The sequence below is a fragment of the Bos javanicus genome, chromosome 5 (assembly GCF_032452875.1).
Source record: "Bos javanicus breed banteng chromosome 5, ARS-OSU_banteng_1.0, whole genome shotgun sequence".
Classification (NCBI taxonomy): Eukaryota; Metazoa; Chordata; class Mammalia; order Artiodactyla; family Bovidae; genus Bos; species Bos javanicus.
The window spans coordinates 100,256,378-100,271,327 of NC_083872.1; the positions used below are offsets into that span (position 1 = coordinate 100,256,378).

At 38.6% G+C, this 14,950-nt stretch overlaps 1 protein-coding gene across 4 annotated transcripts; it reads left to right on the forward strand.

Moving 5' to 3' along the window:
* Positions 1–3,044: 3,044 nt before the first annotated feature.
* Positions 3,045–14,715, forward strand: OLR1 (oxidized low density lipoprotein receptor 1). 4 transcript variants are annotated; one of them, XM_061417897.1, is made up of 6 exons: positions 3,045–3,203; positions 5,027–5,122; positions 6,628–6,873; positions 12,347–12,486; positions 12,807–12,922; positions 13,528–14,715. In XM_061417897.1, the coding sequence occupies exons 1-6, from the start codon at positions 3,125–3,127 to the stop codon at positions 13,670–13,672; spliced, it is 822 nt and encodes a 273-aa protein (XP_061273881.1). In that variant the 5' UTR covers positions 3,045–3,124; the 3' UTR covers positions 13,673–14,715. The 4 variants fall into 4 exon arrangements, with proteins under 4 accessions (XP_061273881.1, XP_061273882.1, XP_061273883.1 ...); XM_061417898.1 differs by having other exon boundaries at positions 3,045–3,194; XM_061417899.1 differs by lacking the exon at positions 5,027–5,122.
* The last annotated feature ends 235 nt before the right edge of the window (positions 14,716–14,950 follow it).

The following is a 14,950-nucleotide window of genomic DNA, read 5'->3' on the forward strand; positions in this document are numbered from 1 at the left end:
ACAACCCGTAAAGGCTAGGAGGATGGGATATGCTCTAAGAAGCATGTGTCATGTCCCTTCCCTCAACAAAATTACCTATATGTCTCATCTTCTAGTGTATGTGTGCTCAGTCGTGTCTGACTCTTTGGGACCATATGGATGGTAGCTTGCTGGGTTCCTCTGTCCATGGGATATTCCCAGCAAGAATACTGGAATGGGTTGCCATTTCTTCCTCCAGGAAATCCCCTGGATCTTCCCAGCCCAGGATTGAACCCATATCTCCCGTGTCTCCTGCGTCACAGGCAGATTCTTTACTGCTGAGCCATGGGGGAAGCCCATAATGGCTTATCTTAATCCACTAGAATATTGATGGCCTCCAAAATAGCTGTCACTGTGAGAAATGAAAAGGTTTCTACTTCATTGTGGTGTCATTTCAGTATTTATTAATCATCATTAAAATAATTTCCTGAGATTCTATTTATGTGAACAGTTACTGTGGCAAATGCAGTAATGTATTTAATCTTGCTTCCTGGCATTCACAATCAAGGGAGATGGAATGGGTCTTTAGTTAAAAGGAAAGTAACACTGATTTGTTACAAGCTGATTGGAGGAGGACATATCGGCTACATGCTGAGTTTTCCTTTGTGAACTGTCTCACAGAGTAGCACTTTAAGTGATAGACAAACTATTTTCAATTTGGTCTCTGGTACCCTGTACAGAAAAAGGGAGGGCAAAAAACTTAGGGACAGAAATGAAATCCTAATTAAACTATCATATAGGTGAGTTTTCCTAATGGTTTCCTAAATATTTTATTTATTTACTTTTCCCCAATCTTCTTTTATGTAGTCTCTGCTTTTTAAAAAGTATTTATTTATTTGGCTACATCAGGTCTTAGTTGCAGCATGTGGGATCTAGTTCCCTTCCCAGGGATTGAACTCGGGGCCCCTGCCTTAGCAGCATGGAGTCTTAGCCACTGGACCACCAGGGAAGCCCCCCTATGTAGTCCCTTCTTTATATATTTTAAAGCATATATTAGCTATCACACCATTTTTGCCCATAAATAATTCAAAAAATATCTCTCATAGATAAGGATTTTTTTTTTTTTTAAGCAAGGATAATTGCAAGGAGAGATTTCTTTTCTGGTTAGGAAGTTGTCGGGGGTGGAGGGGGGATAGGTGAGAATTTTATCAGTGAATAAATGGCAACCCACTCCAGTACTCTTATCTGGAAAATCCCATGGACAGAGGAGCCTGGTAGGCTACAGTCCATGGGGTCGCAAAGAGTCGGACATGACTGAGCAACTTCACTTTTCATTCTCATGCACTGGAGAATGTATTCTTGCCTGGAGAACCCCAGGGACAGAGAAGCCTGGTGGGCTGCTGTCTATGGGGTCGCACAGGGTCAGTCACGACTGAAGTGACTCAGCAGCAGCACATATAGTATCTTTGTTGAGATTCCATAGAAATCTTTGTGACTTAAGGCAAACACATATAAAATGTATTCTTTGATGAAAAATTCAACTCTGTTGAGTGTAAACCTGTATGCAGGTCAGGAAGCAACATTTAGAACTGGACATGGAACAACAGACTGGTTCCAAATAGGAAAAGGAGTACGTCAAGGCTGTATATTGTCACCCTGCTTGTTTAACTTATATGCAGAGTACATCATGAGAAACGCTGGGCTGGAGGAAGCACAGGCTGGAATCAAGATTGCTGGGAGAAATATCAATAACCTCAGATATGCAGATGACACCACCCTTATGGCAGAAAGTGAAGAAGAACTAAAGAGCCTCTTGATGAAAGTGAAAGAGGAGAGTGAAAAAGTTGACTTAAAGCTCAACATTCAGAAAACTAGATCATGGCATCTGGTCCCATCACTTCATGGGAAATAGATGGGGAAACAGTGGAAACAGTGGCTGACTTTATTTGGGGAGTTCCAAAATCACTGAGATGGTGATTGCAGCCATGAAATTAAAAGACGCTCACTCCTTGGAAGGAAAGTTATGACCAACCTAGACAGCATATTAAAAAGCAGAGACATTACTGTGTCAACAAAGGTCCGTCTAGTCAAGGCTATGGTTTTTCCTGTGGTCACATATGGATGTGAGAGTGGGACTATAAAGAAAGCTGAGCACCGAAGAATTGATGCTTTTGAACTGTGGTGTTGGAGAAGACTCTTGAGAGTCCCTTGGACTGCAAGGAGATCCAACCAGTCCATCCTAAAGGAGATCAATCCTGAGTGTTCACTGGAAGGACTGATGCTGAAACTGAAATTCCAGTACTTTGGCCACCTGATGCAAAGAGCTGACTCATTTGAAAAGACCCTGATGCTGGGAGGGGTTGGGGGCAGGAGGAGAAGGGGACAACAGAGGATGAGATGGCTGGATGGCATCACTGACTCGATGGACATGGACTTGGATAAACTCTGGGAGTTGGTGATGGACAAGGAGGCCTGGTGTGCTGCGATTCATGGGGTCACAAAGAGTAGGACACGACTGAGTGACTGAACTGAACTGAACTAGCTCCATCTGCTGCAAATTTCTCTATACTGCCACTATATGAAATAGCATTCCTAAGTTCTAAGATTACCAAGGTTGTCATGGCTAGAGAGATGAGTCATATGTGATTAACTGCCAAATTCCTAAGCCTATTGCTGACCAAAAATATATCAAAATTAAAAAAGAAAATGTGAGACTTATGAAAGACCCCAGTGTAGAGATAGTCTGTTATAGTGAAATAAACATTTATGGATATTGGAATAAAAATCTGGTCTAAATGCACACTCTTCTACAAATTTTGTGGGACTTAGCCTTTTAAATTTCAGTTTTCTTATCTGAAGCATGGGTAAAAATCCACTCCTCTAAGGCTCATGGAAAATACAATTTTCCCTTTCATAAATTACTTGGTGAAATATCCTGAAACACTCTCAGATTCACCACTTTCCCTTCCTGCAATAGACATATCTCAAGAATTTGCGTCAGCCAACTTCCCAATATGAAGCAAAGCTGCTCCTTCCTCCTACCAATGATTGAGTCATTCCACCAGATATCAGTAGCTATTTAAACACTCCAGCAGGAACTCACAAACTTTTACTTTGTAGAAGTCCTCAACAGCTTCACTCTCTCATTCTTGGAATACATTTGAAAATGACTGTTGATGACCCCAAGGGTATGAAAGATCAACTTGATCAGAAGCCAAATGGCAAGACAGCAAAAGGTACTACAGGTGGGTAAATGAATACAAGGACAGAGTTAATTTAGACATGTAAACTAACTAAATATAGGAGTAGAAAACTACAATGCCTGGGTGTGGGAAAGTATTAGAGTTAATAACATTTACTTAAAAGGAAAACAAGTCAGATATAATGGTTATTAAAGAAGGTAATGATAAGCCAACTTGGTATGAATGATGATGTAGTAGAGGGTGCTGATAACCAACTCTTATTGATCATTTGCTATAGGCTAGTTTCTATGATATTCATTTTATATGCATTAAAGCTTTACACCTTGAGGTTGGGACTACTATCATATCCCTTTTACAGAGGACTAACTGGTAACCAGGAGGATTAACTAAATTACCCAGTTTTATGTGGCTATTAAGTGGTAAAGTTAAGACTGAGCTATAATATGGGAGGAATATTGACCAGAGGGAAATGTCGATTGAAAGATTTACCCAGATATTTTCTCCTAATGCTAGGATTGAGCAATTATTTGCAAGACACATAATTATCTTCAACTTCCTTTCTACTAATTTGCCAGACATATTGTAGAAGCTTAATCACTCTTGAATCAGTGAATCAACCATATTCCTTCCTGTCAAAACTTCTATTTGGTTTGATTCATCTGTAGAGTGCATTTAACACTTGAGAACTCAGTGAAAATAGTAATATTTGATCACTGATTGATTTGAATCATTATACATTCACACTGGAGCTTTTGTGATGTGATGGTCCAAGCCATGTAGCTACTTGCAATTGGATTAAAGATCTCTGTTTGGATCTTAACATCTGTGTGATCTTAGGCAACTCACTGAATTGTCAGTTTCCTTATTTGCATATAGAGTTAACATTTTCAGTGCCTTATTTGTTTATCTTACAAGGTGAGGAGTCCAAATCCTTTATTTGAAATGTTTTCTTTCTGAACCGGTAGTATCTGTGCTTTTTTGGTGATGGACTTCATAATAAGATATTCATACGCTAGTGAGCTACATGATTTGCTTTTATAATAATAGGGAATTTTTTTCTCATAACAAGAGTGCTATAGCTGGTATGAGTGTAGGACATGATATTAATATGAATCAAGTGAATAAAGAGTTTCATTTATATTTTTTCTTTGGTCAATAACCCCAGGTCCAAGATGTATTTATTTTTAATGAAATAAAAACTAAATAGCATAGAATTATATGTTAGTTCTTTGAGACTTTCTCAGTTGGTTAACTGACTAAAGACTTTACTTGTTTGATGTCTAGTATTCATTTATTATATGTTACTTATAACGGTGGTTATGTGTGTAGGGAGTGTGGGTGTGTGTGCACACATATGCATACATACACATGGTCTGTACTGAAAATATCAGACTCTCTGCCTTGTGGTGGAAGTTGATCCAACCAAGCTGCACTGAGAGTTTCTTGAGACAAAGTATATGCTTTAGAATCAGATACTTGGAGAATTCCCAGGTGATCCAGTGGTTAGGATTCCATGCTTCCAATGTCATGGGCATGACTTTGGTCCCTGGGCAGGGAAGTTTAGAGTGGCAAGGCCAAAAAGAAAAAAGAAAAAAAAAAATGAACTTAACTAGAATCAGATCCTTGGAGTCAAATATCTGATATTGAATCCCAGCTCCTAAATTTCATCAGTTGTGTGACCACGGGTAAATTACTTAAAGTTTTTAACTGCTCATATTTTTTGCCTGTAAATGTGGATAGTGAATTATTTGCAGAGTCATTGGAAAGACTAGAAGTAAGTAGTGCAAAGTGCCAGGTACAGGCTGGATCCAAAGAATTGTTTGACCACTTACCTCCATCATTTTTGTCTTTCTGAATCACTCTAGGTTTTGTTTCCTCTTGGAGGTGGTACCCTGCTGCTGTGACTCTAGGGGTCCTTTGTCTGGGATTACTGGTGACTGTTATATTGTTGATACTGCAATGTAAGTGCTGAAGCAGGAAAGAAGGGAGAAAAAAAAAATGAGGGCTTATAAACAGGGTTTATTAGTTGGTTTCATAGTAACTATAAGCCACCTTGATTTAGATACATTTGAGGCAGACTGTTTTTAGGAGTGAATGGGAAGATGAATGAGTTTATTGTGTTCTTCCCTCAAATAGATTGAGGCATGGATGAAGATTACAGATATTAGGTTTTTGTTTGATTTTGTTTCCGGAACTTCATGGATAGAGTCCATTTAAATCCCAGAATAATGAGGAAGGAAATAATTTGAAGTTACTAACCCATAAGATCACCGGAGGGACCCATAAAAAGACACTTCATTTAGTTCACATTGAGTTTTAATACAAATGATTAAATACCAATTTAAAGTTAACTCAGAAACACAGTCTTCATAAATACAATATTTAAAATAAAACAGTCTTTGGATTTACAATATGGCCATTTAGGAAAGAGGGGATGTCAAAGGAAAAGAAATGAAAAGGTGAAAGTGACCAAGAAGGGAAAAAAAGGGCGATGATCATACATCTAATCCACCTATATATTTAGGTTATAGCTTTGAGCTATTTTGGCTCTCTAGAATCCTAGAATCCAAGTTATGAAGGCCTTTGAAGTGCTAATTTGTTCCTCAATGGTGTTTAAGGTCAAAAATCACTTATTTTTTCAATCTATAAACACTTTGGACCTATAAATCCTTTCCTAATGATGTGGGAGAAGAGCCCTTGACTCAGTGGTGGTCATTGAAAGAGTCTTCCTTTGAGGTTCTGATCACTTTTTAACAGGGTCAAGTATGGGTTTCAAGCCAAAGGGTCTACTTGGTACTGAACCATAAAACTTATAGAATCAAGACATTGGACCCTTAACATTTGTTGCCTGCTTGATTTCACAACCTTCCTTTCATCTCCACTCTTTCTAAAGACAAAAAAAAAAAAAACAAGCTAAAATTGAAAAATTGTTTTCATATTCTTGCGAAAGCAGCTTAAAATAGTCCCATGGGAGAGTTTCTCAAAAACAGGGTGAGTGTCACAGTTTTTATGTAAAATCAGGAAGTGTGGAAGGTGGGGAGAGGGCAATTAAGACACAGAATTAATACACAGTAGAGTAAATCATTAATGACAAGTGCTACTAATAGTCACTGAGTATGATTGGTGTCTGCCTATTTTATATTATCTACATTGTACTTATGCCACTGATGAATGATTTAACTTGTGATTTCTTTTAACTTGTGTGTAACTCTCAGTAACAAGTAAATTCCTGTTTGTTTGTTTTTTATCACAAGTATCTGAGACATTTTTCAACATTAATATATATATATATGTATGTATATTGCAGAAATATAAAATAACTTCCAAATCCATAATTTGAGTAAGGTTGGGTTGATTTGTTGTCAAAACAGATGGCTTGATTCTGCTCTTTGATTTCTTCAAAATCCAGTGGAGGAATTTTTTTATTGGGAATTGGAATTGGAATCTAAATTTAGTTCTAATTTAGTATCCCAGGTCTCTGATCTCATAAAGCAACAGCAAGCAAATATTACTCACCAGGAAGATATCCTGGAGGGACAGATTTTAGCCCAGCGCCGATCAGAAAAATCTGCCCAGGAGTCACAGAAGGAACTCAAAGAAATGATAGAAACCCTTGCCCACAAGCTGGATGAGAAATCCAAGAAACTAATGGAACTTCATCGCCAGAACCTGAATCTCCAAGAAGTTCTGAAAGAGGCAGCAAACTATTCAGGTATGAGGGAGAGAGGGGTCCAGAGAGACAATAGAAGTTTATCTGTAAATCTTAACCTTTCTTTTGAAATGTCCCAAGGACAATATTGGTGTATAGATGTCTGTATCATTTTTCATTCATCAGGTTCTACATTAGAGGTCCTCTATTTTTGTCATCCTAGCTCTGGAGAGTGAAGTTGCTCAGTCGTGTCTGACTTTTGTGATCCCATGGACTGTAGCCCACCAGGCTCCTCCGTCCATGCAATTTTCCAGGCAAGAATACCAGAAAAGGAAAGTTGCCATTTCCTTCTCCAGGGGATCTTCCAGACCCAGGAATCGAACCTAGGTCTCCTGCATTGCAGGCAGATGCTTTACCCTCTGAGCCACCAAGGAAGCCCCTATTCCATGTCATCCTCACTCTATCACATGTCAAATTCTTGAGATTATCTGATTCAATCAACCACACTTTCTGGTGGGTTTAAGATTTCCTTCCTCACAAGAGTTTTCTCTTTCTTTTTAAGACTTTAGTTTTGAGATTTTCTGGCAGAATCCTCCCACTTCTTTGTACAGATTCTCATCTTTTTCCATTCCAATGTATCATAATCACTGATTTCTTTTCCCAAGTGGTCTCCTTTGTCCTGAGGATTCCCACTTCTTCATTAGCTTTATTCTATGGGACTGTTTCTTAAAGTATACAACTACATCAACATAAACTGAGTCAATAGAGGTGAGCTGGCTTTTAAGTGTTAAGTAGATACTTCAAATCAGACAAAAATGTGAGGGACCCAGGAAGTCAGTGCATATGAGAAAAACTGATTGATCTCAGTCAACGAAGTGAACTCAGAATCTAGGAGGTGGTAGAAATAGTAGCATCTGTAACCAGGAGAGGATAATGTGAACTCTGATAATATTACAGAAGTGATCCATATGTACTATTTCGTTTTTCAACAGTGTATAATTAAATCAGGTATGTGTTTTATTCATGGGGAGCATTAGAAAGTGTGAAATGTAGTCACTTTTGGTAATACCTTGCTTTCTTGGTGGGGTGCCTGAGAATCTTATTCTGGACACTAGCACCTAACTGCCACTAATAAACAGATTTCTCCAGCTTCTTGCTTGTATCGCTCATGGCCTCAACCATGTAATTTTGTTGACTAAAGATTACATAGTAAGAGTTTACAGATACCCATGCATTTATTTTATAGATCAAAAAGTTGAAACCCAGGTAAGTTTAATGATAAGTAGGTTCGTATAAACTTTTGCAGTTTACAAATACCTTCAGTACGTATGTGCTCAGTTATGCCCGACTCTGTGACTCCTTGGGCTGTAACCCACCAGGGTCCTCTGTCCATGGATTTCTCCGGGCAAAAACATTGGAGTGGGTAGCCATTTCCTACTCCAGGAGATCTTCTCAACCCAGGAATTAAACCCACGTCTCCTGCATTGGCAGGCAGATACTTTACCACTGAGCTACCTGGGAGGCCCTCAGTATGTACAGTTCAGTTCAGTTCAGTGGCTCAGTAGTGTCCGACTCTTTGCGAACCCATGAATCACAGCACTCCAGGCCTCCCTGTCCAACACCAACTCCCCGAGTCCACCCAAACCCATGTCCATCGAGTCAGTGACGCCATCCAGCTATCTCATCCTCTGTCGTCCCCTTCTCCTCCTGCCCTCAATCCTTCCCAGCATTAGGATCTTTTCCAATGAGTCAACTTTTCACATGAGATGGCCAAAGTATTGGAGTTTAAGCTTCAACATCAATCCTTCCAGTGAACACACAGGACTGATCTCCTTTATGATGGACTGGTTGGATCTCCTTGCAGTCTAAGGGACTCTCAAGAGTCTTCTCTAACACCACAGTTCAAAAGCATCAATTCATCGGCACTCAGCTTTCTTCACAGTCCAACTCTCACATCCATACATGACCACAGGAAAAACCATAGCCTTGACTAAAAGCACCTTTCTTGGCAAAAGTCTCTGCTTTTTAATATGCTGTCTAGGTTGGTCATAACTTCCCTTCCAAGGATTGTCTTTTAATTTCATGGCTGCAGTCACCATCTCAGTGATTTTGGAGCCCCAAAAAAATAGTCTGACACTGTTTCCACTGTTTCCCCATCTATTTCCTGTGAAGTGATGGGACCAGATGCCATGATCTTAGTTTTCTGAATGTTAAGCTTTAAGCCAACTTTTTTACTCTCCTCTTTCACTTTCTTCTTTTTTTTTTTATTGTTCTTCCAATTTTATTTTATTTTTAAACTTTACATAATTGTATTAGTTTTGCCAAATATCAAAATGAATCCGCCACAGGTATACATGTGTTCCCCATCCCGAACCCTCCTCCCTCCTCCCTCCCCATACCATCCCTCTGGGCCGTCCCAGTGCACCAGCCCCAAGCATCCAGCATCATGCATCGAACCTGGACTGGCAACTCGTTTCCTACATGATATTTTACATGTTTCATTGCCATTCTCCAAAATCTTCCCACCCTCTCCCTCTCCCACAGAGTCCATCAAGAGGCTTTTTAGTTCCTCTTCACTTTCTGCCATAAGGGTGGTGTCGTCTGCATATCTGAGATTATTGATATTTCTTCTGGCAATCTTGATTCCAGCTTGTGCTTCTTCCAGCCAGGGTTATTTAAATTTCCAAAATAAGCAGAAATTTTTAGACAAGCTGATTTTTTAAAGCAAGTGTCAATTAATCTCTTTAAGGAAAGAACAGCTGAGGAAATAAAACCATCTTAAATAAGGCTTAAAGGAAGGATCCTAATATATCAAGGACAGGGATGTTTATATAAGTAGACATAGCTACATATCAAAAATAGTTTATTTCACAGGTGGGGCCATAAACTAGTCTTGTTTTTATCAGTCGTATGGGAGTAAAACTATGTCAGGACTGTTCAGAACCATCTTCTAGAGGTGCCAAGTTTAGACAACTAATCAAAAATACTAGATGTTGTGTCTTCTGCTGGCAGACATGCCTTTCATCAAGCAGCTTTGAGAAGATTCTCAAAAGCAGCAATAAAATACTATGCAGAAAAATATGCCAGTTTTCCCAAGTTTGAGATAAGTTTTATCTTTCTTACTGACAAGTCTGTGATTCTCCATAAAAGTATGAAGAGGGTGAGATGCTGGGAAATTTGCATATGTAGTTTGCTTGAGGTCAGCCAGCTAGAAAGATGCAGTGCCTTCCAAGTAACAGATATTTTAGCACTGAAATTAGCGGTGGTTCTCAACTTTTAGTGTACGTAATTGTCACCCAAGTAGTTTGTTAAAAGTGGCAAGTTCCAGATTTACCTCAAAACACTGTGTCAACATGTCTTGATGGGCACCAAGAAGTATTGCCTCAATTCATTCAAACTCAGGAGCTTGAGAGGTAATGTGATATAATGGGGGCTTCCCAAGTGGCTCAGTGTGTAAATAATCCGCCTGCAATGTAGTAGTAGCTGGAGCCACAGTTCAATCCCTGGGTTGGGAAGATCCCCTGGAGGAGGATATGGCAACCCACTCCAGTATTCCTGTCTGGAGAATCCCATGGACAGAGGAGCCTGGAGGGTCACAAAGCATCAGACACTACTGAAGTGACTGAGCACACACACATGGGATATACTGATAAAACACACAGATGCTGGATTTAGACTGCCTAAGTTCAAATTCTCATTTTCTCTTCCAAATGAAGAAAATGAATGAACTTATACATACTGTTGTTATGAGGATTAAATGAGCTAATACATAAAATTATTGCCAACCATTAATGGCACCTAGCAGTTTTTGGGTTTGTTAAATAAAAAATGATTAAAGAAATACAGGTGGTTTGAATACATTATGAGATTCATCTTTTTCACTTTTTCATGACTTGGAAAACCTACCTAGACTTTTCTTTTAGTTCAAGAAAGCCAATATTCTCTTTCCTTCAACATAGTAAGACAGGACTATGCAAATTGAGAAGAATCTTGCATTCTTTGCTTTCAGCCTGGTGTTCTGTATGTCCTCTTTCATTCACTTTCTCCTTTTGTAGTTCACTGCCTTCTATTTTGACCTCTCTGATAAAGCCTGTTCTTACAAAATTATCTCATGATTTTATGCCATAAAGTGAAATTGAAATGTTGCCTTTCTCAAGGATTTGATTTTTATATTTTTGGTCACAGAGTAGCACAAAGGTCTTTGTTCCCTAGTAGAGAGGTTTCAAGTATTACTAACACACAGGAGAGATGGTGATGATGGTAATGAAGAAAGGAAGAAAGGGGAAGGATGAGAGGGAGAAAAAGGTGAGGTGAAGTGAGAGGAAGAGGGAATGGAAGAGAAGGAATTGGGGAGTGTTTAAAATATCTGTAAACACATAGACAGGTTTCCCTGGTGGCCCAGACAGGAAAGAGTCTGCTTGCAATGCAGGAGACCTGGGTTCAATCCCTGGGTCGGGAAGTTCCCCTGGAGAAGGACATGGCAGCCCACTCTAGTATTTTTGCTTAAGAAATCCCATGGACAGACGAGCCTGGCAAGCTACAGCCCACGCGGTCACAAAGAGTCAGACATGACTGAGCAACTAACACACACAGACACACAGACACCATCACGTTTTTGCCTGTTGCCTAAGCCCTGAGGTTTTTGGACTTCCTGGGAATTTTGCTGCTGAAAACTCTCTACCTACTGAAATCTTGTTGAAATGGAGATGCCCACTTTGCCTCCATATACTGTTCTCCCTAAAGCAGCTCTGTCCAAAAGAAAATACAGGGTATACCACATATGCAATGTTAAAGCTTCTATTATTCTATAAAATATTACAGAAAAAACTTGAACAAACTTTTTGGCCACCCCAATAGGAGCCACATGAAAAATTAAAGAGATGAAATTAATTTTAGTGACGTATTTTATTTCATCCAATATACTTGAAATATTATTGCAACACTAATCAGTATAAATATTATTCATGCATTATTTTACATTCTTTTTTTCATACTAAGTTTTCAAAATTAGGTATATTTTATACATACTGCAAATCTCACTGCAGATGAGCCATGACTCAAGTACTCAAAAGTCTCACAGGGCTACCTATTCAGAAGTAAGAGTTACAGGATCTAAGCCTAAATTTGTTATTCAAAGAGGTGAAGTTTTAAAATATATAAGCACATCTTTTAGTTACAGAATAGCTACTAAATATTCATCCCCTAACTCTCATTTCCATAGTTCCAAACATAATTTTTTAAAAAATAGATCAGTTTCTAATATTACATCCCAGCTCAAGCCTTGCTTTTTAATAGCCTCGCTTTTTAATTTAGTTTTCTAAAATCAGAATGCATTTCTTTTTCTCCAAAAAAAAAAAAAATGGAGAAATAAAGACTCTAGGCTATTTAGAGATTTGCAGAGTCTGGGTGTAATTCTGACTAAGAAGAGATGGTATGCATGTGGGAGTCCTGAGAGGTGAACTGAGTTAAGAATTGTAGAAATATTAATATCTTTTCTCAGGCATAACTCACTGATTAGATATACTATATTTCCTAGGTCCTTGTCCCCAAGACTGGCTCTGGCATGAAGAAAACTGTTACCAATTTTCCTCTGGCTCTTTTAATTGGGAAAAAAGCCAGGAGAACTGCTTGTCTTTGGATGCCCACTTGCTGAAGATTAATAGCACAGATGAACTGGTGAGTGTTCAACAGATGTATGGGATGTGTGTCGGGCTGGAATATTGGGTCATAGGTAAGTAGATCTTGTTTAGACCCTCAGTAGAGGAGTGCTTGCTTAAGAATCAGAACATGTACATGATTTCTAGCCTTGTGTGGCCACTGGATATGTGCATGACCTTGGATGGACAGGTTACTAAGCATTTCTAGGCTCCAGTAGACATCGCTGTAAAGCCATGGAGAAGATGTCAAAGTTCTTTTTGAGTTCTTTAGTTTTGTGACTCTAATCTAAAAAGTCCACATCCACTCATTCATCGACACAGAAATGTTACTCCCCACAGGAATTCATCCAGCAAATGATTGCCCATTCCAGTTTCCCCTTCTGGATGGGGTTGTCAATGAGGAAACCCAATTACTCGTGGCTTTGGGAAGATGGTACTCCTTTGACGCCCCACTTGTAAGTTTGATGCTCTTTTTTAGTTTTGTTTATTTATTTATTTCTATCTTTGACTGCACCGGGTCTTTGTTGCTTTGTGTAGGCTTTCCCTAGTTGTCACGCACATGGGCTGCTTCCTCATGTGATGTGTGGGCTTCTCACTGCAGTGGCTTCTCTTATTGCCAGGCATGGGTTCTAGGGGATGGGCTTCAGTAGTTGTGGCTCTTGGGCTGTAGAGCACAGGCTCAGTAGCTGTGGTATATGGGCTTAGTTGCTCCAAGGTATATGGGATCTTGCCAGACCAGGGATCGAACACATGTCTCCTGCATTGGCAGGCAGATTCTTAACCACTGAACAACCAGGGAAGTCCGTAAGTTTCTTATTCTTCACTGAACCTACTAGTGAAGTTACTGCTGCATTCCATGCAGTGTCCTATACTCTTGCTGGAAAAAAGCCTGGGGAATTTCTGAATCTCTCTCTCCAACTCTCTCACACAAGGACCTGCCCATTTACCCATTCGGATCTTCTCTTACCTTTTCCTGCTCACATTTATTAATGACTTGAAGCTTTAAGACAAGGTGGCAGTAAATCTAATTTTTCTGTTTTTTTTTTCTCCCTGCCTGCAGGTTTAGAATTCAGGGAGCTGTTTCCAATATGTATCCTTCAGGGACCTGTGCATATATTCAAAGGGGAACTGTTTTTGCTGAAAACTGCATTTTAACTGCATTCAGTATATGTCAAAAGAAGGCGAATCTATTGAGAGCACAGTGAATTTGAAGGATCTGGAGGAAAAGAAGGAAACCTTTGAATTCTCTTCCGGAATTTAAGCTATACTTCATCACTTAGATGTAAACCATTAGAGCCCAGGGAAATGCCTGCTACTGGTTGAGTGCAGAACTCCTTAGCAGAGACTGGCCCAGCTGCCTGGCACCTTGATAGCAAAAGTTGTAATTCCCTCTGTATATTTTTCCCTAACTTGTTCCAAGTCCTCCCCTGCAGGACTTCAGAGAAGTCAATTTTCCTGTTTCCATTGTTTCTAAGAACTTGTTGCCTAACTCAAGGTCACAGCATTTTTCTCATTTTTGTCCTATGCTTTCTTCTAGACATTGTAGAGTTTTAGATTTTACATGGAAATCTAGAACTTATTTTAGATTAATTTCTAAGTGATATATGGATGTATGGAAGTTTTTTGTTTGTTTTTTGCTTGTGAGTATTCAATTGTTTTTGCAACATTTGCTGAAAAGACTATTCTTCCTTCACTACATTGCCTTTGCACTGTTGTCAACAATTATCCATACATGCCTGGCTCTATTTCTGGATTTTCTATTCCTTTCCATTTATTTATTTATTATTCTTGGCTTACAACATCACCATGATATTTTGAATTCTATGGTTCTTTAATATATCTTGGAATCACATGGTAGTAGTTATTCATTGTTGTTCTTTTTTAGAGTTGTTTGGTTAATCTATGCTTTTCTATTTCTGTCTTAAATTGGCTTGTCCATTTCTAAAAAAACTTGAAATTTTGAATTGCACTGAATCCATACATAAATTTAGGGAAAATTGAATTCTTAAAAATACTAATTTGTTCAACTCATGAAAAAGGTGTATTGCTCTATTTAGGTATTCCTTATTTTCTTTAAGCAATGCTTTTTAATGTTCTTTGTGTAGATATTGTTAGATTATCATCATGTATTTCTCATTATTTATGCTACTGTAGATAGTATTGTTATCATTTGTTGTTCTTATTTTCAAAGTCTTCTGCTAGTATGTAGAATTATAATAAAGTTTGATATTAATATTATACCCTGAAACCTTGATAAACTCACTTATTTCTTCTGGTAAGTTTTTTCTGTGTGTATTTCATTGGATTTTCTATATATATAATCATGTTATCTGAAAAAAAAATACTTTTTTTTTTCCTTTCTGGATGATTTATTTTTCTTTCCCTTGCCTGATTTCATGGACTAGAATCTCTAGTCAAATATTGAATAAGAATGGTGAGAGTACATATCTTTATTTTGTTCTTGATTTTGGAGTAAGTCATTC

What these genes read in the sequence shown, in the direction of transcription:
- OLR1 (XM_061417897.1), top strand. Translation starts at nt 3,125, where the DNA reads ATGACTGTTGATGACCCCAAGGGTATGAAAGATCAACTTGATCAGAAG. An exon ending in GACAGCAAAAGGTACTACAG is followed by an intron (nt 3,204 to 5,026) that starts GTGGGTAAATGA and finishes GAATCACTCTAG; the next exon opens with GTTTTGTTTCCTCTTGGAGG. An exon ending in TATATTGTTGATACTGCAAT is followed by an intron (nt 5,123 to 6,627) that starts GTAAGTGCTGAA and finishes GTTCTAATTTAG; the next exon opens with TATCCCAGGTCTCTGATCTC.